Source organism: Anarhichas minor, unplaced genomic scaffold (assembly GCF_050575085.1).
Source record: "Anarhichas minor isolate MPS153535 unplaced genomic scaffold, ASM5057508v1 ptg000042l, whole genome shotgun sequence".
NCBI lineage: Eukaryota > Metazoa > Chordata > Actinopteri > Perciformes > Anarhichadidae > Anarhichas > Anarhichas minor.
Window position 1 is genome coordinate 3,817,530 of NW_027466488.1, and position 21,466 is coordinate 3,838,995.

Consider the following 21,466-nt stretch of genomic DNA (forward strand, 5'->3'; position numbering starts at 1 on the left):
AAAAGCACCGTACTGTATATATATTATGATTATACCAGATTTTTTTTTTTACTGTGAATGTTTTTGTGCTGCACCCCATCCTATTTGGTAGTTTATTGGTTGCTCTCATGTGGAATGTTTGTGCTGAGCCAATCGAATGTTGTGTTTACATTAAAGCCACACTTTTCCTAACTATTCCTGCTGTTTGTGGTCTGAGTCTGATTACATCCACGCGCTCGCGGCGCCATCCCCTCCGCACAAGTTTAAACACACACGGACCGGCTTTAATCTTTGCAGAGAACTGAGGTTAGACCGAGAAATTAGGCTGACAATTATGAGAATGGACCACTTTTAATGCTTCATTGCCCAGTGAACACAGCTTTGTATTTAGTGTCAGAAATATGTATAAAAGATTGGGAACAGGCCTTGCATGGCAATAGGGCAGCACTCCGTGAAATGTGGCGTATGGCAGGGATCAGAGGCGTTGCAGAGCGGCTCTCAATTTATTAGGTTAAAAGTGTTCCATCATCACAGACAAGGAGCTATTCATATATTGAATGACTAGGCTGGATCAGCTGTCTGACCTGCTTCTGTCAGTTTAATGGGTATGATGTTCATTACTGCTCCGTTTTACCGACGGCTCCCCTCCTCAGTCCCAGTGTGCCGTCGTTTCTCAGAGCCAGCTTCAGGTTAACAGGTTGGAACTCCCGGTGTGACACAATTACACTTTTTAATTACACATTTCAGGGAATATTCTCATACTTTACAGATCATTCGTATTAAATAGTTCACCATTAACCGCAGACCATGCCCCTAAAAGCTGAGCTGTAACTCTGATACGGACCGACATGAGCCGTGTGTGGAGCAGAAGGCAGAGACTGAAAAACCAGACAGAAATCTCCAGGATGAGCTTTTTTGTTTCAGACAAAAAGAAAATCCCAGGCCATTTGCCCGAGCCCCGCCCACCGCCATTTACATAAACATGGATTAAACCTGGATTGTGCAGAGCTCTTTAGTGCAAAGCATGACAAGGTGGGTACTGCACAGTGATCACTGATGACCAGCGGAGTAGTTCATGAGTTACAGTCGCAGCCTCTTGATATCTTCACTTCTGAAGTCAATACGAAGCGCCAGAACCTGACGCACCTCCGCCGGGGTCAGCCGCCACGTCAGCGGGCCTGAGTTTGGGCCCCAGTAATCCAAGATCTCAGTTACCTGCAGGACAAATAGGTACATGTGAGTGGACCAGGAGGAAGTACGCACATTTACTTAAGTCAAATGTAAAAAAAGTGACATTATTCATAATGCATAAAATTGCCCCAGTGAGTATTTACTGGCTTATTATTATTGATGCATTCATGTAGAATTTTTTTAATTTTACGGGGCAGTTTTGCAGCACAGGTCTGGCCCAGATTAATGGTTTGCATCTATGGACCCCAGGGCCCCCTGGATGCCCCATTTTACTGCTGTACTTGGTCGAGGTGGAGCCAATTCAACACTTTTATATATCGTCAGTCATAACAAAGCATCACAAGTCACAAAATCCTTATGTTTTGTATATAAAATCTCAATCTTTAAAGTAACGGCAACTAAAGCTGTCAGATAAATGTGGGAGTAAAGTTAAGTAGAATTATAAAGTATAATAAAATAAAGTAGACATATTTTAAACATGTACTTAAGTAAATGTACTTACTTACATCCCACCACAGCCAAACAAATACAATTACTCTGTGTATGTGTGTAATATGATCCGAATTACCCGCTCCAGGTTGAGGATGGTGGCCATTTGTGTGAGGCGAGCGAACTTATCCCTGATGGTCCAGGTGGTCACGGTGGTGAGGTACGCCACAAGAGACCGGAGCTCTTTATCGAACTGCAGCCCTCCAAGCTATGACAGAACCATCAGAATCAGTGAATGGGCTTCATGTTGCACAAAGTATTAATATTTATTCAGAGGTTCACCGTAAACACGCTCAAAATAGGAGGATGATATCGTGACAAAGGGAGGCAACCTCCCATGCAGGCCTTTCTGAACTCATTAATAAATCATTGCTCAGGCTTATCATCATGTGATGTGATGCAAAGTGATGCAGAGGGTGCGCAGCACCCCCTTTTGGCCGAGCCCGGCTCCTCACCCTGCTGAATGAGCATTTGAGAACGGTCTTCTCCATTTCAATAGATATCAAGCTGGTCATCAGGCTGGTCAGAGTGTCGTAGATGATGGGAGACAAGGCCGTCTGGCGAGGAGACGTAGAGAAGTTTAAGTGATAAGAAGGAAGGATGCATTTATATTTTGGAGTCATAGCTGCTCAGACAAGATACCTTGAACTCCGCCATGAGCTGCTCCAAGTTAACGATGAGCTGCTGCACCCAGGGATCATTAGCTTCGTAATCATTGAACTCCTCCTGTGAGGAACAGAAGCTGTTACAGCGACATGTTTCGTAACCTCTAGTTTATTTTCGTTGACTATTCTGAGAACGTTACCTCTTCTATGTTGTGTGTGATGGACAGGAAACTGCTGATCCAGGGTTTGAGATGAGACTTTATGGCTGTTGTGTTTAACTCAGTCAGACCCTCCTGAGAAGTGAAACCACATCAGAGAAGGAAACACTGGCTGGACACTCGGAGACAAAGAGGCTGATAGTACCACGAGTTTACACACATCTACAGTACAAAAGCTCACATACATGTCCTCCATTACTGTGGCAGGAGGTTTTCATCCTTCTTCTGTAAAATGACACCAGTAATTTGAACAGCTATCTCCTTAAAATTTGAGTTTATTTAAGAAAAATATTACCAGATCTCAACCACTTTGGATTGTACTTCTACTGTAAATAAGTAAATACACAACGCTCAGCTGACAAGCACTGATCAGTGTGTGTGTGTGTGTGTGTGTGTGTGTGTGTGTGTGAGAGAGACACCAACCTGTAAGAGATCCTTGAACTTGGTGGATGTGTTGACGAGGTCGGACAAACAGCTTTCAATCTTAGCTTGTTCTCCAGAGCCGGGGCCCTGATTGAACAACTTGGAGCAGTCGTTCTGCGAGAATAAAAAAAAAAGAAGAAGAAGTAAATCTCCGAGCAATGAGGTCAAGTATAAATTACAGGATGAATAGATGCAGAGAGCTAGCACAGATGAGCAACTTACCTCAAGGTTCCTCTTTAAAGTTGTGATATTCTCACTACACACCTCAACGTTATTCAGAGTCACCTAATATAGAACGAAAAACGAAGAGCCAATATGGTTAAAGTCTGCAGAATTATTTTGGTAGCTATAAACCTTTAACTGTTTCTTGAAAAAGGTTTTTGAAGTAGTGCTTCCTTCAAGAGCCATTTTAAATATTACCTCCCTTAAACTAGGTTGAAGTTATTCATGCGTTTCATTTCTCACTTAAATTACTGACGCTGTATTTTTAGTCTGGCCGACGATGTCTGACATGCTGCCTGAGAGCGAGGTCGGGACATACACGTTTATCCGTTCGTCTGTGCATCTTACCAGAAATGCCGCCTTGGCGTGTTCAGCGCTCTCGATGCCCATTGTGTTGAACTTGCCCTGCTGTAAGCTGCTCTGCATTAGACTGACCGCACTGCTGACGCCACGCTGGATGTCCTGCAGCGTCGTAGCCGGGAAGCCCTGCCGCAGCTTATTATACAACACCTCCCTAACAGGTGCATAGAGACGGGGCAGGAGGGGGCACATAAATGAGACGTGAGATGTGAAGAAGTGTAAAAAAGAAAGTATTGAACATGTTAACTGTGAAGTGACAGAGTGAGCACCTGAAGTCAGACTCCAGCACAGAGTTGGCGTGGTTGATCATGGCACAGAGGCAGTCGATGCTGGAGCTGGATAAAGCTCTGCTGATGCACTTCTTCACGATGTAGAAACAGTCGTCCACCATACTGGAGTTCAGCTGACCCTTCTCATAAGTATCCATAGTAACAGCCTGTGGAGGAAAATATTATTTCTTTAAATTTAATTTAATATGTTCTGATGATAAAGATGACATTTAATGTGTGAAATACACTGTTATTATCCTCAATGTTCAACACTTTCACAACATGTTAAAACATCTTAAAAGGGACCACATAGTTATTTCATTGTAAAGGTTGTTATTAAAACTATAAGATAATTCTCACATTCACACATGTGCACTTATTTCATATAATAGTTTGCCAAAGTAAGCTTTAAAATCTTAATAAGAATCAGAATCACTACCGCTTCCCTCTGACACCTAGAAGATAGATAGATGTGTGGAAGTATAGTTATTTCATTTGCTACAACTCAAATGAGTTACTTTCTTCGTGGGTTTAAACAAAATTTAAATGTCAAGTTATTATCATTATTATTCATTTTATGTACATTAACTTATTTTTCTACCATAATGTAATTAGGCAAAACTGTGATAGATAATAAGATTTCATTGAGAATAAAAATATTTATAAAAAGAAAGCAGCAGAAACCAGATATATCATCTTTATCATTCCTCGCATTATTCTTCCTTGTCAAAATATGATGCCTACATTACCCACAATACAAGCATGTCACTTTAGGATTATTTAGTCAAATATAGATATACTGTATGAAACTCATTTACCTTGTTGACAGACTCTCTCATGTAGTACTCTTCCATTGGAACATAGTAGCCAATCAACTCCTGCATCGTCCTGCTCAGCAGGCAGTGTTTCAGGAGCTTCTCCACGTTCTGCTGATGCTCTGGACGTTCAAATATGTGCAAAGAAATAGCATTTTAGATTCTAGATAGCTTTTTAGCTCCACATCTCAAAAGGGAACGTGTGCATGCATCACCACACAATGTTTAACTACCCTGTGTGACGCTCTGAGCATCCCCGACTTCAAAGTCGGCCAACATGCGACGGCGTAGAAAGCGCAGGTAGAGCTCGGCCCTGGCGTTCATCAGGGTTACTTCAGTCAGTACAGGGTCTAGTTCCCTGTTCGTGTGAGACAGACGGATAAACAACAACACCACACAGACAATAACAGAGGAGAGCAGGATGTTGCTGAGACAAACATACTTGGGCTCGATCCTCTCCCCCGGCACGCTCTTCATCATGCTGCTCTGGACGACCTGAAACTACAGGAGGGATACAAGTTCACAGTGAGTTCTCACTCAACAAAGTGACGGAGTAGACCTAAGCCACAAACATGAACTGTTATAGTGTAATATAATCCGTCTATGCGTCTGTTTTTGGTAACTGCTTCTGTTTTTTTATGCTGCCGTCTCTGTTTGGTGAGCCAAAGACAAATTTCCACCCTGGTGGACAAAAAAAGACTAATTGTATTGTTTTGTACAGGTATGCAGTGAAACACTCACCTTGTTGTGGTATCCTCTCTGCTGGATGAACTTGTCGACTATTTTCTGGGCCTGTTGGTCACATTCCAGCTGCAGGTGAGTGATCAGTGTGTACAGATGGCCTGGACCATAATACGTCTCTACTATGGGCTGATGAGTCTCAACTACACGAGCAATACCTGTAAGCACACACCAACACGTCAGAGGAGTCCACTCAGAGCAGACGAAGGTAAATGTACGTACAGAGAGAGAGAGAGCGAGAGAGAGAGAGAGAGAGAGAGAGAGAGAGAATCAGGCCTGATTTCTCACCTTCCAGCAGCAGCGTCAGAGTGTCTGCAAAGACCAGCGGTGCTCTCTTGTCGCCCAGGTCTCCTCCTGTAGCCAAGAGAAGGTTCTCCTCAGCTTTGGAGGCCAGCTGTGATAATATGTGTGTGAAAAAAATGAAACATGTTTATTTCTGACCAACTATATTTGCTATCTCATATGATCAACAATTTCTTACAATCATAACACATCAGATGAACTCATGGTGCCTTCTCTTTTTGTTCATGGAGCAGGCCATTATCCACATGTAGCTGACATTAGCTGACACTCTCACAACATCAGGATCAAGAAGCCCTCATAATGTCTGCACCTAAACCAAGGCTGCACTGCTCCTGGATCCATAATCTCCATCTGATCTTCATCTAAATACACATTGTGATCCAAGGAATACGTGTACCAAAATGGTTTTATTCCTTTAAAAACAATCCATGGATCTGCACAATAAACTTCCCACCAAACTTAAATCAAGCTTTTGAGCTAGACTCAAACCGGACCAACAACACAACTGACCTGACTGCAGAGATATTGGCCAAAGCGGGCGAGGCCCTGCTGGTGGAGGCCCAACAGAGGGAAGATCTTGAAAAACCTTTCCACTTGTGAGAGGTCGACTGCTGCAACCGCTTCGTCCAGCTTCTCGGCAACGATGACCTTCAGTTTCTTCTCTGCCTCCTGCAGCATTACCAGACTGGCATCCACAGTACTGCCTGTGGAGACATGAAGCGTCGGCAGAGTTACAGTGCAAGCCCGGATGTGTATTGTCTCTATTTTATTGATACTTACAGTGCAGTGAGAAATGTTTGTATAAATGACTACAATCCTATAATGATCAGACAGATTCAATGTCAAAATAGTACAAAAACACAAAAAGGTTAACAGTCCGTCTTCACTGCAGTGACTACGTACTGAGCTAAGCACTACGACAGAGAACTAGAGGCCTCGTACCTTCTTCTCCCTGCCTGCTCAGCTCAATAACCGACTGGTCCAGCGAGAGGTATCGGTGGATGTGGGCAGCAGCCTGCTCATAATCTTCGTTATGTAGAGCCGTCTGCACGCCGTCTGTGCAGAACTTCAGATCGAGGATATCGTCGGCGCGCTGGATGACGTTATACAGCCGTGTCTACAGAGGCAAAAATAACACTAAGATCCTTAGTGTGAGATCCAGTACGGCGTTCTTGTAATAAAACCTCTAACACACCGTAAGCAACAGTTGAAACGTATACGTGTTTTAGACATGACGTACTCACCTTTGCCAGGTCAAGCTGTCTGACTTTGCGGCTGACGTTTTCAGCCAGGCTGCAGGTAAATGTGATCATACCCGACAACTGACTGGCATCTCCTCCAATCAGCTGTAGGTTGGGCCTGCAGAGCACAGAGACACAACAGAACAAGATTCTTGTTGGCTGGAGCTCAAATGCATGCTGATCATCGGGTGCGTTTGAAACTACACTGATTTATACAAACTGTACCCCATCCTCTGCAGGGCCAGCATCTTTGTGTGAATGGTCCCCTCCTGTCCCACCAGTCTGTCCAGCTCAGAATCCACTTCTTTCTGTATTAGAGGAGAAGACACAGCATGTAATGACAAACAATGTGTTTTCAGCATCTTCTTCACAGATCACATGCACGTCACTACAACTTCAACACATGTTTTAACATGTTCAACTGTGCTGAAGCTTCTGGAGCCTGACTTCATATGGTGTTTGCTTCATCTGTACAATAGTGTCTTCTTTACTTTTGTTGATGTGCTTAATGACACAAATAATGGATAAAAAAAACAGCATATGGACACAACTGTGCGTGTGATACCAAGAGTGGGAGGATCTCCTCAGATATACTTGTCAATCCGTTAAAAAGTTTCACATTTGATGCACTTAGAGCTGAAAGACTGTAACTATCTGTGCTGTATGTAAAGAGGAAGCATATCAATGGACATGAAGAACACGTTTTAACATATCTAAGTGCCAGTTCTAGGTCGGTGTGGGCTGCTTCTTTTTTGTCCTTTCCCCTAACCTGCAAAGACAAGTCATCTTCAATGTTTATTCAGCCATCATTCAACAAAGTGGAGTTTTTGTTTTGAGCCAGCAGCCTCCCGGAAGTTTACGTGGATGACGACGGGGAGTGTACACGTCAAAGAAACTGCCGTTAACGGCGGTTTATACGAACCTCCTCCGCGCAGAGCTGCCGGTAAACTCTCTCCAGGTCCTCCAGCTCCGTCAGCGTTGAGATGGTCTCCATGCTCGCAGAGGACAGCGAGCCAGAGTCGCATCTTTTCGCTGCGATGGATCCTCCGTCCGCCATCTTCCGCCGCCGATACTGGACGACTCAGGACCCACGTCATCATATGGGAAGCTCCCTGGGTTTAGCCTGTCAGGCGGTGCCTCTCCGCTCAGAGGGCGACAGAGAAGACACATGGACTCCTCGTTTTGAAATTGGGTGAACTTCACCCCAAGCAAGACCGTAACATTATCCTGAACCATCGCTAATATGAACCCACGTATTACCTTGGTGGTGGGGCTAGCTGTCGCAGCTCAGACGCACTTACCTGAGAAGTCGCGTTCTGGGAATAAAACGCTTGCTGGGACGCATGCGATGTACGTTCGTGTACTTGCGACTGATACAAGTGTTTATTTCATGGGTTCATTCCTTTCTTCTCTTAAAGTGAATCAGTGATCTTGTGTTAAAATAGTACTATACCTCAGGTTTGCTGTGATATAAGTGAGAAATATGCACAATGTAAGGATCATATGACAAATCAGAAAGGCATTCAATGCAACTAGATGCAATGACTAGTTGATAATGAATCATTGGTTTTGGTATTATTTATTAAGTATATACCTCAGGAACTTCTGTCATCAGAAATAACATGAAAAACTAAAACGTAACAATATCAAAGTTACTCAGGATACAGTTGGCCTCACTCACTACCATCATCAGTGATGTATTAATTCAGTAAAGAAGAGAAATCTAATTATTTTATTCTCTTGCACAGACATATTCTAATGACATCACCTCGTGTTCTTGTAGAACAAATGATGCTCCAATGGGTGTATAAAAATATTTTAACCATAAGTTAAAACTGCCTCTAAATCTATCAGTGGATACACTTTTAAATGATTATATATTGCATAAGCATCCTGTTTCAACCAAAAACATTCCCTTATTGTACAGTCTGTCTCGTGGTCAATTGAGTTTCTTTACAGGTTCACACCAATTGTTAGTGACAAAATGGTGAATTGTGGTAAATGAAATGAGTTTCATTATTTCATGCCCTCACATTGATAATGTAACTACATGGCACCCTCTGATGTATGTCAGTTTCTACTCTCATGGCAAAGTTACACATCTGAGTGATAAGACTAACTTTAGATTCTTCTTAACCCGTCCTGCAGACTTGCAGAGTGAGAGACAACACATATTTTTTTGTGACCAATCTTTGCCGACTATATACACTTAAAACTTGCTTGTTGCAGCCATGAATTAATACAGTGTGAGGTGGGGAGTGAGAGCTTCTTCCTGGATCAGATTTCTATGTATTTGATGCAAGAGGACATCAGGACATCACACAATTCAATGAGACAGGACCAGAGTGAGCAGTAGAGGAAGGATGAAGCAGCGCAACACAGAAACAAAAACAACTTGATTGTTTGCAAAATATATTTGACTAAAATTCACATTTTTACATCAACATGTATTTGCATTAGTCCCAAAGCCTTTATAGAATATCTAAAATCAGGAACGTCAGCAACGCGACCGTCATATTGTGAAAGAATCAGGAGGCTTGGTGTCCACTGGAAAACAAGTCAAGTTCTTCTCTTTCCTGCTGAAGCTCCTCCCATTTCTCCAGCAGCTCTGTCTTTTCCTTCTGCACCTCTTCTCTCTGTCTACTCAAGTCTTTGGCTTCCTCCAGCTGTGCTATCCTCAGTGACTCAATCTGCTCCCTCTCTGCAGCCGCCTCTCTGGCATTCACCGCACGCAGCCTCTCCAGCAGCTCCCTCTGGTGCTCCAGAGCCCGGCCCTCCTCTCTCTGCGCTCTCCTCAGAGCTTCTATCAGCTCCCGCTCTCTCCTGAACACACGCTTTTCTCCTTCAGACGCTTTAGAAACTTTTAACAAGCCTGTAAGAAGAGGGAAAGAGAAGGTCACGTGTTTAGTGTCATTACAATCTTTAATACAGAAGAACCACAAAATGAAAACGTCTAAAAGAAAAAATTTGATTATTTTAAATGTGTATTAGATTCATCCACTCAATTTACATACGGGGATTATGGTTGCTGAGATTCCAAATTGCTTTCTTCTTGAAATTACTGAGAAAAATGACAACACAGGTACTTAAATAATGTGCTGGACGATGCTTTACCTTCCTATTTACTTCTTTTCCAGTTGGACTATAAAGGAAATTTACAGAGAGAACTATATAACCATACCCAACTGTATGTTAAAATTCTGGCCATGATAATAAAAACCTGGCTGATGTTTCAAACTAAATGTTCACAAGATAAAACCAGGGCTGGCTATCTAACTAACCTCGATACCTTCTGGTACCAACTAAAATGTATTTATGCTGTCAAGTACTGAAAGCTGGCCTCAAATATGTGGTTCACAATCTTGTCTTTATTATTCTTTGACCAGACAGTGTAGAGTATTTTAGATTGTATTTCATCTAGGTTGGTGTTTAGACAACATTTAACATTTGTCTTCTCATAAATGCAGAGGTTCTTGTAAAAACAACACATTTATACATGTCACTTATTCCACAATGTGTCTTTGAAAAAGCCAGAATGAATTATACACACAAACAACAGTGAGCTATAATACATTACCAGAAAACTGTCTCTGCTTCTCTGTCGCCCCAACGTTCTCTGGTGGCATCAATGCGTCACCATTAGCATCTGAGCTCTGTGATGAGTGGGGTGGTGGTGGTGGGTGCTGCCCGTCTGCTAGTAGCTGAGAAAACACCTCCGGGTGTCTCTTTGACATGTGCCGGTGCAGGTTGCTGGTGCTGCCGCCTTCAAAGTACTGTAACTTCTTCATGCAAATGCGGCAGCGAGCAGCAGCCAAACTGTCCAGTTGCTCGTAGTGCCTCCAAATCAAGCTGCGTTTACTCCGCCTACGTTTCACAGGGTGGTCTTCACTCGCCTCTTCATGCCGTATTTGTTCTGCTGGACCTCCTTGTGCACCGCCCGGGATGCCGTTCATGGTAGGATTAAGGGTGTCAAAGTCTCCATCCTCCAGAACCACCTTCACTAAAGAAGAGGAAAACAAAATGATGATTAGGTCTGCAAGTAACAGTTCATTACTGATTAATATGTTGATATAATTCTTAAACATAACTAAAATTGTTCAGTGTCATCAAAATTCTGCAGATATTTTAATGTAGTTTAGATTATATTCTATCGAGGTTTGTTAGTCACCATTAGCATCTGAGCTCTGTGATGAGTGGGGTGGTGGTGGTGGTGGGTGCTGCCGTTCTGCTGCTAGCTGAGAAAACACCTCCGGGTGTCTCTTTGACATGTGACGGTGCAGGTTGCTGGTGCTGCCGCCTTCAAAGGACTGTAACTTCATGCAAATGCAGCAACGAGCAGCAGCCAAACTGTCCAGTTCCTCGTAGTGCCTCCAAATCAAGCTGCGTTTATTCCGTCTACGTTTCACAGGGCGATCGTCACTCGCCTCTTCATGTGTTATGTCTTCTACTGGATGTTCTTGCGCACCTTCTGGGATGCCGTCTACAGCAGAGTTAAAACCAGTTTCATTCATCACGGTAAAGGTGTCAGAGTCTCCGTCCTCCAGAGCCACTTCCACTAAATGAGAGGAAAACAAAAAGGTATAATTAGGGCTGCAACTATCGGCTAATTATTGATTAATACGTTGATATAAAATGTCATACAATTGGAATAAGAAAAATTGGAAAAGCAGCACAGCCTCACACCTGAGAAGCATCTAGTATCTGCCATTTTTGCCTGGTACATTTTTTGACTTGAACAATTCATTTAAAAGCAAAATTGTTGAGTTTATTAATTTTCAATTACATATTACATTTATTTCAGCACTATTATGATAACCTGCTGCTTTTCCTGGCTTCTTATCATTTCAGATGTGACAGAAAAAGATGACAATCAGGGTAATAAGCTGTCCTCTCATCATTAATAATGCAATGATGATGTAATGTAATATGCTGTAATAGAGTGCTACACAACCACATTGAGATTATCAGCCACAACATCAGAAAATACAACTGTAATACAGCATCTCTGCGGCAGCTTTGCGTAAGCTTTTTTCCAGATGTATAAATTAGGCTTCAAACCTTCTTGGCTGGGTATAAGAATATCATATCTGGGGTTAAAATAAGCAAACTTCTCTCGTGTACACTAGCGCGGACGTCGCAGGAGATTGATTGGACATCAGAGCCGGGAGGCGGGACTTTTACATCACATCCGCTACTTAAACAACAACAGTCCGCTTCTCTTCCTCATCCAACTTTTCAGTATATCTTGTTCCTGCTATGGAGCTGCCAAACGTAATGGGAACCAGTGAATCAAGCGTCTCAAATAAATCAAAGACTACCTGACAAAGGATTTCAAACCGTGGGGCTAAATAATAAATAATTTGATACCACATTGCTACACGCAATCACGCAAATTAAGCGTACAGCCGCAAGTATATGTGTATTAATAAAGGTAGCCATACCGAAGGAGAACGGTTTACTGTCCGTCTCCATGTCTTCATGGCCGTTGGTAGAAGTTGTTTCCGGTATCCGCTTCGTCAACGGTTTTAAAAAAGCCCCAAACGACGCTTCTTTTTCGGTCGGTATCGACCGCTCTCCCCGGTCCATCATCCGCAGCATCACCCACAGTGGTCCAGATTATAACTACTAGCTCATATTAGCTCATATTAAGCATCGTATCGGTGAAATTTAGAGATAATGTAAACTCCATTGCTCATTAGTTACAAAATAATCAGACAACAGTAAGAATCAGTGGCGTTAGCTTGGAGTTTATTCGGATTATTCCTTGCTAAACTTTGACCCACAATGCATTGCTGCCGCCAGACGTCATCTCCGGGGTGGGGCAGAACTTGTCATAAAAGAAACATTTACGAACAACTTCCGCCCTTTTCTCTGCATCCATGCCCATTTCCAATATGAGATGATTTGTAATGAAAATAAAATGATCCCTTTTCAGAAATTGAATATCGAAGCCTAAGTTACTTTGTCTGTTGCACATTTGTTAAAAAAATGGATTTCTAATGGATGAATTTGATTATAAATATGGAACCATATGTACCACACAGCAGTATTGTAGTGTAATTCAGGTAATTCCTGCTCATGTATTGTGACATGTGCATGTGTAACTATAAGCTAAAACCAGTAACGTGGCACATGTAACATTTCACTTGTCCCATTGGAATAAAAACGTGTACAGCTGATATTAAAAAAATGTACTTAACAGCTATTAGAATATATATTTTGAATGTAATATATGCAGCAATCAGATCCTGTAATCCCCACATGACTGCAGCATAATGCTCCCATGGAGAAACGATAGAGATGAGGGACGAGGCATAATGTAACATATTTAAATACGCAGTAAATATGTTTGAAAGTGATTATTGGTCAAGATAAGCATGCTGCTAGCTCAGTCTAGAACACTGACACAACTCACCTGAGCCAAAATGTTAGATTTATGTTAAAAACAACTATGTTCTATGGTTTCAATACACAAAGACTTGGCAGGTAGAGGCCATATTTGTCTTTACAAAATTAATAAACTGAAGTTTGAACAACAACACTAAATAATTACAACTGTATTTATTTAAGGAAATATCTGTCAGGTAGATGAACAGTACAGTTTCCCAACTTAGATGCAACACATTGTGCTCAAAAAGCCATATTATCAATTAAAACAACACTAACTCTAAACAAGATAAATATTACAACCGAAATTCACAGGCTGAAAACACACACACCGAACAGAATAAAGGATGGGAAACGTATTCCACACCAAGACATAAATAAATACAAAAAGTCTTCCTTATACACTTAGACATGGTAAATTCATTTTTGCAGTAAGCCGGCCGGTGCGAGCACCACACTGCATATTAAATATGTGGCATTTTATCAGTTATCAGTGCAAACAACAAAACAAGAGCAACAAGAAGGTAAAAACTTAGTTGGAATGCATTTTAATAGTGGTGGGTTAAGGAAACATCCTGCAGACAAATATGATGTGTTTCATAAAGACACTGAATGTAAACTTGATTCATTGTTTTTGTAAAGCACTGTTGGGATAGCGTGAGGTAAGCGTGTAAAGTATATGCATCCTAAGAAGGGAACAGACCAATCAATTCAAAGTAACACCCTGTTTCTGTCTTCACCTCCTGACTCAGCAGTAAGAGCACTGAGGCCCAATATTACTCAGGATATTCAGCAGTGCTGAGATGCAGTGAGTGACAACAACAACGTAAACTGTTTCACACTTCCTTCTGTTGGTCTGAGCCAATTAGTCCAGTGGTTCTACTCAACGAAAAGATCAGTAAGGTTTCAGGATGAATGGTGTATGGGGGGGGGGATCGAGTCTCCTGTAATAACTTTAAATGCATAGATCGCATTAAACTATAAAAACATTACATTTCTTTAATGGATAGCACATGTAAACAAACCTTTTAAGCTAAATTTAGTTGTCAAATACTCTCAGGGTTTGCATCTAAAACTTTTGACAATTTAACAATAAAAGGTCACTAATCTGTCATTTCTAGAACAAGCCTGTTTCTGTTTAATGCGATACTCCACCTTAAAATCTATAATCCGAGCATCAAATGCTCATCCTGTAAACTTCATGTGTAAACTTGACAGGTGGCTTTAAAAAGATGCTAGTTTCCTTCTTCACAGTCAGTTTCAATGGTTAAATAATTTACCATTGGGGGGGGGGGGGGTTTTCACAGTGGAAAACAGGTACCAAACATTCCTATAAATCCCTTTCACTGAGGCATAATCCACTTCACCTTTGTCCTTCTATGTTCCATTTAATCCAGCCAACGTTGTATATTATAAAAACACTGCGTTACCCTCATTACAGTAGTGTATATATACCTGGAAGTAGTACATTTTGATGAAATGATGATTGAACATATGGTAGAAGTTTAGATGGTTTAGATCCTTTTTCCACGATGAAAACAAGTCATTACTGTAGTACTGAAGCAGTCAACACTTCCAGCTCACTGATAGCTGTTCTGTCTGTGAAGAAGGAAATATCTTTCCAGCCAAAATAAAGACTTAAGATTAGGTATCACTTTAAGAATTGGGTATTTTGAGGGGCAATGCTACAAACTAGACTTTTTATTATTCAGTTTTCTACATAGCTTATTTTACTCAATCCCTGGTATCTTATGTATGCCGTGTTATGTCATAACTTAAACACCTACAAGCCCCTCTTGCAATCTTTGACTGGATGCTTATTATCAACCATTAAAAAAATAAAACAAAACTCTGCACAGCTCCATTATTCTGAAGTTTAAAGAGGCTGAGCTCCAATGTAACATCATTTGAATTCTGTTTTGTTAGTCAAATCACCCTCATGCTCTGATATTCACATTCATTTCAGAGGTAAACACTTCCTTTCAGAATAAGGTGCTATTCATGTTCAATCTAAATGTTACGTACAACAGAAATTCTAATGTTTTCTTGGTTGCACACTCACAGTTGCCTTTCACTGAGCCACATTACTAAACATTACTAAATGAATGGCTTGGCTCAACAATTGGTCATGGCCCAAAATTGGGCAGTTAGAGGAAAGTATAAGCCTGTGCACCAACTTAACAACTTTGTTTTGATTGTGCTGATGCCCATTCGACCATTTATTGGTGTAATTGTAAACTCTGGCAAACACTTTAACTACTGATGGTCTGATGACTTTATAAAATATAAATAAAAACCTTTTAAAGAGGAAATATTCAAACATGTTGTGGCTACCTCAGGAAGAGCTTTGCTCTTGTTTAATTACAAATATGAAGTATAAGCATATTAGATCTATCTCTGATTATCAGTAAAACACAACAACCTGCATGATTCTTAAAATACAGAAATGTATCCAGATATGATCATTAAAGTGAGGAACAGGGTCAGACATCCATTGAAAGGTTGTTTTTTGACTCCCATGGAAGTTAGCTCTTGGCCAATATTTGACATAGGTGTGGTGCCTATCTGACAGGTCACATTTATCAACCTCATTTAGCAAGAAATGTGCAGTCATGACTCCATGACTTCAAGCTTCAGTGAGAATAACAACTGTGTTGAAGTGTTTGGCACGGCAAAGGTAATAAACGTGTGAACGGAAACAGGTAGCTATTTAAATGGGAATCAGAATAATGGAGCTGTGGCAACAAACTTAGTGTACAAACAAACCATAACTGCAAGGGTACAAACATCCACTACACAGTCATGTTTTCTAAATTAAAGTATTCTGCTCATTATGTGACAGAATGTAAAAATTCAAAAAGTAGTCATGGGTAATTAAAGGAAAAACATTCAGAGCCCAGTTTTGTCAGACATGTATAAGTTGCACTGGGTGTATAAATACTCAATAATATAATATTTAGTTCTTATTTCTCTGCAGAGCCTCACACAGGTTGTGATTGGGATCTGGCTCCTGACTCATGATCTCAACACACTCCCACTCTCCACTACAGCTGGACCGCTTCACCGCCTCCACCACCGTCTGCACGTAGAGACCGTCCTCGAACGTTGGTGCCGTGGCCACCGGTCCTCGTGCCCACGACCTGCGCTCCTCGTGAGCCTGAAAAGACTGTCTCAGTGCCTGAACCATGGAGCTCAGCCCCCGCAGGTGAGGCAGGGGCATCTCTTTCACCTCTGGTCCCACCCACCCACTGTCGCCGAGCAACAGTTCCTCACCTTTACTCCCGTTGCGTTGACCGTACAGCTCCGCCCCCCTGACAACCAGTCTCCCGGTGGATCCGACTACCATGACCTCGTGCACAAATGACCCCGGCATGTTGAAGTTTAGCGTCACGGTACAACACACACCACCAGAGCTGGACCCGGCTCCACCCATCAACATTTGGAAGAAGCAGAAATCATCGCTGGTGACGCGGCGGATGCCTCGGATCAAACCGTTTTGTTGGACAAAGGTCCGCAGAAGGCCGTGGACACGATGGGCTCGAGCACCGGTTAAGTAACTTAAAAGGTCGATGATGGACGAGCCGACGGTGTGTAGGCCGCCTCCTCCCATCAGCTCCTCACACGTCCAGCCATAGGACTGGTCCAGGAGGCTGGGGCCATAGACTCGGACATCACACACCTGCATTTCTCCAATGTATCCCTCCACCAGCAGCTGGCGCATCGCCACAAAAGCTGGCAGGAAGCGCAGGGTATTACCCATAATGCTGAGCAGCTGTGGATAGTATCTGGCTGCAGTCACCATCTTGAATGAATCCACAGCAGTTGCAGCTTTCTCACACACAACATTCTTACCAATACCTGCAAAGAGAGAGGGAAAGACCGGGGTTATCATTATTCAGATAGCACTGAATTCAATAGAGTGCTACAGTAAAAGGTCCTAAAACCCAGAAATGAGTTACAGAATGTTTGCACTTCAGGTTCCCTTGTCTCGAAGATGATGGCTTTTAAAATGTTTTTTTGGTTAGATGCTTATAATAATGTCTGCGATTAACAAAGGCTAAAGACATTTTTACATTTTGTTCGAGAACATAAAATAACACACGTTTGGAGCTTTTACGCTCCAATCTTAAAAAAGGCGGTTGCTAACAAATGAGACTACAGACGTTGTGTAGGACATTACACCAAACACAGAAACTCATCTCCTCACTAGTCCGCCTTTACAGCCTTGTTGTGTTTGTACTCACGCTTTTGCAAACTTTTAAACTTTAGATTTACGCTAGACGCCACTCAGGAAAGGCATTTGTAGGCGAGCAAAATCCAGTTTGTAAATCTCAAGTTGGAAGCTTAGCGGTAGTGAAGTTGTGCGACCGTGGTGCAGTTTGTTTATATCCTAATGTTGTCTTTTTACTTCTTGCAATCGCATTTATGCTTTAAAAATGGTGTTAATTTGTAAAGATTATCTTGCCAAACAAAATGTGCAAGTATCATAAACATTTGCAATTTAGGTTTCACATTCAGTAAGTTCCTACCTCCATTTATATCAATCAGGGCAGACAAAGTTATACAAACAGCTCTCAATATAATTCAACTGCATCACAAACCAACTTGCAACCTCCACAATAAAGCCATCAAGTTGATTCAATGCCTCGATTAAATAGTTTCAGTAAAAAAGGTAGGATTCTTTTGCCAAACTGTTGTATTAGACTGTATGTGTTGTAGCTGGGTGTACCTGTATTAAAATGGCACCAGAGTGTATATCAACTATGATTTGAAGATATAGCGCAGACTTAGTGTCTCAGTGCTCTGTGACAGCACAGAAGGTGTGTATAGCTTTCATATACGAGTTCCCTTTGGAAGTATTGCCGTGGACAAGTCCTTTGGCGGGGACACACTCAGGAAGTTGCAACTAAAACAGGAAGCTGAGGTCAACACTCAGGAATTCCATCAGATACAGTAAGTTAACTTTATAGATCAACTCTCCTCTGATAAGACAATGTGCTATGTTTGCTTCAATGTGCTGCAAGCAAATGTGAAATGTGAGAGCTTTCATTTCACGTTTCTGTCGGTAAGGTTTGTTTTATTTCTTTCCCCCTCAAATTGCTACGTTCCCTGAGATTACGGGAATAATCACCATTAATCACATCTCAAGGATGAACCCAGAGAGATGTGTTACATTTTCAGTATATTCATCCTTTGGGGAGTAATGTCTTTGCAGTCAAAAAGTGAATATCTTTTGCAGATCTAACCTGCCACGCCCAACTGGGTGTGATCACAGCTGGGCATGTAACTGGTAATATAGGAAACAGTGGAAACTGGAATGTAAGACTTGGCCTTTTGGAAGAAAACTGATCTTATCTGAGTGTCATCATGAACACAAAAATTCTGAATTCTTATATGTAAATTAATTAATTTCAATGCAGTAGGTTTTTATGAATTATGATAGAGTGAATGTATGTAGGCTTAGCACAAATGTTTAGGGTAAAAGTTCAAGTTATACACTTTAAATTTGCCCAAGAGTTTTGGACAGGACAGCATGACAAAGGTAAAAAAGAAATCTACATTTTAGTCAAAGTGAATGTGTGTTTATGACCTCTTACCCAGTGCTTTGACAGCGATCTGTCTCGTCATTGAAGGCGGAATAGAGATGCAAACGAGGTCGACATCTTGGTGCAGCAGGACGTCATCAGATCGGCTGGTGTGAAAGGGGATGCCGAGCTCCTTTGCCAAGCAGCACGCTTCCTCTTCGCTTCGCCCCCAGAGTGCATGAACCTCAAAGCCTTCAGCTTTCAACAACGGGACGAGCACTCGGGCTGTGCTGCCCGTGCCAAACACACCGACTCCTGGCAACATGGCAGCGCCACTCACTGCGACCTTACGTGTTAACCATGGCGAGCCTCACCGATATCCCAAGAGCCTAAAAGTCCAGGAGAGCTTACTGTACCTGTAAAAAATACAAGAAGAGACCAATGATACTATGTGACATTGAAAAAAAGAAAGTGTCTTCCACACAATACTGTAGTTAAAGTTAAGGTGAGCAATAATGAACATGCATGTAAATACATTCAATGTTCATTCAGCTAGAGCAGTTAAATAAGTTCAGAAAATCACTTTACTGTAATGCAGGATTCAAGAGCAGACCGTAAGACATTTAATCTATATCAAAATGTTACGATAAACCAAACCACAGACAATAACGTGTCTCACAGGACGACATCTATCCTATCTCTAGTGACTGTATCAACAAACAGGACCAACACATCCGATGGAGGTCTAGACCAGTGTTTCTTATCAGTAATCTCTCTACTTACACTGTGTCCTGCTACATAGTTAGCATGCCATTCCTCAGATGTGCCACACCCACCGAAAGTCAACGTCACCTCTACCTCTGGAGAGCTCTACCTCAAATGCAGTGTATGTCTGTGACTTTTCCCTTAGACAGGCCATCTGTTACGGACCTTCAACTGTTGTGGATCTCATTCCTCCATATGAATTGCTGTTAATGGGCTTGTGTGGTGGGACACCTGCCCACAGTATGACCCACCTTAGAGTAGGAGGGTGGGGGTAGTAGCTGACAGTACCTGTAGCCATGAAATATAATATCTCGCTTTTTACACCTTGCATCACCTCAGGGCGCAAACAGCGTGGCCAAACAAACATACATTAAACCAGACTTAACTCTCTGATACACGGACACCACTGAGAGTAACCTAGCCGCGCTGTGCTGCTGTCGGCTGGTCAGATAACAAAGCCACACAGAAATCATCGCTACAGGGATCAATACTCAGTTGGGTATTCGCCATATTTGTTACGATACCACAAACTAGCGGAAAGTGTCCACAAATGTGACTAATATAGGCGAATAATGCTCCGGGTACCTATGGCTCACACACTAGTTAAGCTAGTTAGACTACTGATAACACTAGCTAGCACGTTCAGCTAGCCGGGCCAACAGCTCCCGATACATGAAGATACTTTACAGAGTTAATATCTAAAGTCAATCCATCTGACGGTATTCAGACTTGGTATATAAAACCCGCCATAGTGAAATGTAACGTTAGCTACCTACTGTGTTTACAGGACACCATCAACAGCCGTTGAAGCTGTTCAGTCGCGCGCTGCCCAGTTGCTAATGGTAACTTCAGTAGCAACGGCAGGACTGTGTGGAGGGACAGGGACACTACAAGAGAGAAGATGGGTCACTAGTGGAGAATAAAGTAAAGGGTACGCAGACGCCACTAGCTGGACTCGATGTATGGCTTTAATGTAACAAACCCACATTAAGTTGTTCCCTGTGAAACACGTTATTTATTTATTTTGGATCAAATGTAAATAACTAAAACAAGAAAGATGAACTTAGGTAACTAGTATGTTCCCGTTGAGCAAGTGCACTCTTTGGTCGGACACCATGTTTTCCCATGATTCAGTACGGTAGCCTCCTTTGAAAACGGACTTAATATTTGCTTTTAGTTTTAGTTTGGGGTATTTCTACAAATAACATTTTCAACAATATGAAGTTACTTAAAAATACACTTAAATAGGCCTGTTATGGTTTCTGTGGAATGAACTGTATGGTTCGTTGCAGACTGACTGGCAGGTGTCTACAGATTTGTAAAACGTGTAGCCCTATTAGGCTATGTTGTTTCCTTTTTATGTAGAGTATATATTTAGAGTGCACTCTGTTAAAATATTTCAGAAAATAACTACAAGGTTTTTGAGGAGCATAATACCAATTATACATTGATGAATGCTATTGGAGTAGTTACAAACCTGTAGTGCTCATTTGCATAAAGCATGTTTAAGTTTTCCTTGAATTTTGTTTATTTCGTTGAAAACAGTTTGCTCAAATTTGAAGTTGTTTATTTTGGAAATATCCTTTAACATTAGGCAATAAGGTCTGAAGCTAAATTAACTTCCTTAAAGTCTGCTTTCTGTAGCATAAAAAGATCTACCTGACTTAGAATTTGTCGAATTTCATCAAAGGATGTATCAGGTTCGACTGTAATCTGCCCCTCAAACTACAGATGTGTCTGCTAATGTGCAGAGAAGTGTTTGACATGTGGATCAGTAGATTATATCCAGATGTGTCTGACAGGTGGAGTAATGGTTGTATGGGGATGATAGGAATGACGACAATATCCAAAGTACATCTTGAGATTCGGGGCTTTTTGTGGTTGCCTCCACAAATTCAATCCCAAAGGAGGAATCTACAAGGCCATGAGGTGG

General features: G+C 41.8%; 3 protein-coding genes across 4 annotated transcripts; all 3 read right to left on the reverse strand.

Moving 5' to 3' along the window:
• Nucleotides 1–311: 311 nt before the first annotated feature.
• Nucleotides 312–8,084, reverse strand: cog4 (component of oligomeric golgi complex 4). Its single transcript, XM_076110279.1, has 19 exons — nt 7,779–8,084; nt 7,082–7,164; nt 6,860–6,974; nt 6,558–6,732; nt 6,126–6,319; nt 5,601–5,706; nt 5,313–5,470; nt 5,014–5,072; nt 4,805–4,929; nt 4,575–4,693; nt 3,757–3,923; nt 3,476–3,641; nt 3,128–3,190; nt 2,906–3,019; nt 2,465–2,557; nt 2,302–2,385; nt 2,115–2,216; nt 1,739–1,867; nt 312–1,194 (listed from the first exon to the last, which is right to left on the reverse strand). Exons 1-19 carry the CDS (start codon nt 7,911–7,913, stop codon nt 1,060–1,062), a joined length of 2,322 nt encoding a protein of 773 aa, XP_075966394.1. The 5' UTR covers nt 7,914–8,084; the 3' UTR covers nt 312–1,059.
• Nucleotides 8,085–9,255: 1,171 nt separating this feature from the next.
• Nucleotides 9,256–13,264, reverse strand: LOC142970114 (uncharacterized). Its single transcript, XM_076110280.1, has 4 exons — nt 12,298–13,264; nt 11,025–11,411; nt 10,434–10,856; nt 9,256–9,728 (listed from the first exon to the last, which is right to left on the reverse strand). Exons 1-4 carry the CDS (start codon nt 12,452–12,454, stop codon nt 9,385–9,387), a joined length of 1,311 nt encoding a protein of 436 aa, XP_075966395.1. The 5' UTR covers nt 12,455–13,264; the 3' UTR covers nt 9,256–9,384.
• Nucleotides 13,265–13,402: 138 nt separating this feature from the next.
• On the reverse strand, nt 13,403–20,419 carry gfod2 (glucose-fructose oxidoreductase domain containing 2). 2 transcript variants are annotated; one of them, XM_076110281.1, is made up of 3 exons: nt 20,310–20,419; nt 18,841–19,184; nt 13,403–17,101 (listed from the first exon to the last, which is right to left on the reverse strand). In XM_076110281.1, the coding sequence occupies exons 2-3, from the start codon at nt 19,091–19,093 to the stop codon at nt 16,200–16,202; spliced, it is 1,155 nt and encodes a 384-aa protein (XP_075966396.1). In that variant the 5' UTR covers nt 19,094–19,184; nt 20,310–20,419; the 3' UTR covers nt 13,403–16,199. The 2 variants fall into 2 exon arrangements, with proteins under 2 accessions (XP_075966396.1, XP_075966397.1); XM_076110282.1 differs by having other exon boundaries at nt 20,306–20,405.
• Between the last annotated feature and the right edge of the window lie 1,047 nt (nt 20,420–21,466).

Coding starts and splice junctions, on each gene's coding strand:
- cog4 (XM_076110279.1), bottom strand. CDS start 7,913: ATGGCGGACGGAGGATCCATCGCAGCGAAAAGATGCGACTCTGGCTCG. Junction 7,165..7,778: donor GGCAGCTCTGCGCGGAGGAG/GTTCGTATAAAC, acceptor CCTCTAATACAG/AAAGAAGTGGATTCTGAGCT. Junction 2,558..2,905: donor AGTTCAAGGATCTCTTACAG/GTTGGTGTCTCT, acceptor TTCACTTCTCAG/GAGGGTCTGACTGAGTTAAA.
- LOC142970114 (XM_076110280.1), bottom strand. CDS start 12,454: ATGCTGCGGATGATGGACCGGGGAGAGCGGTCGATACCGACCGAAAAA. Junction 10,857..11,024: donor ACAGAGCTCAGATGCTAATG/GTGACTAACAAA, acceptor CCTCTTCTTTAG/TGAAGGTGGTTCTGGAGGAT. Junction 9,729..10,433: donor GAAGCAGAGACAGTTTTCTG/GTAATGTATTAT, acceptor CTCTTCTTACAG/GCTTGTTAAAAGTTTCTAAA.
- gfod2 (XM_076110281.1), bottom strand. CDS start 19,093: ATGTTGCCAGGAGTCGGTGTGTTTGGCACGGGCAGCACAGCCCGAGTG. Junction 17,102..18,840: donor GATCGCTGTCAAAGCACTGG/GTAAGAGGTCAT, acceptor CTCTCTTTGCAG/GTATTGGTAAGAATGTTGTG.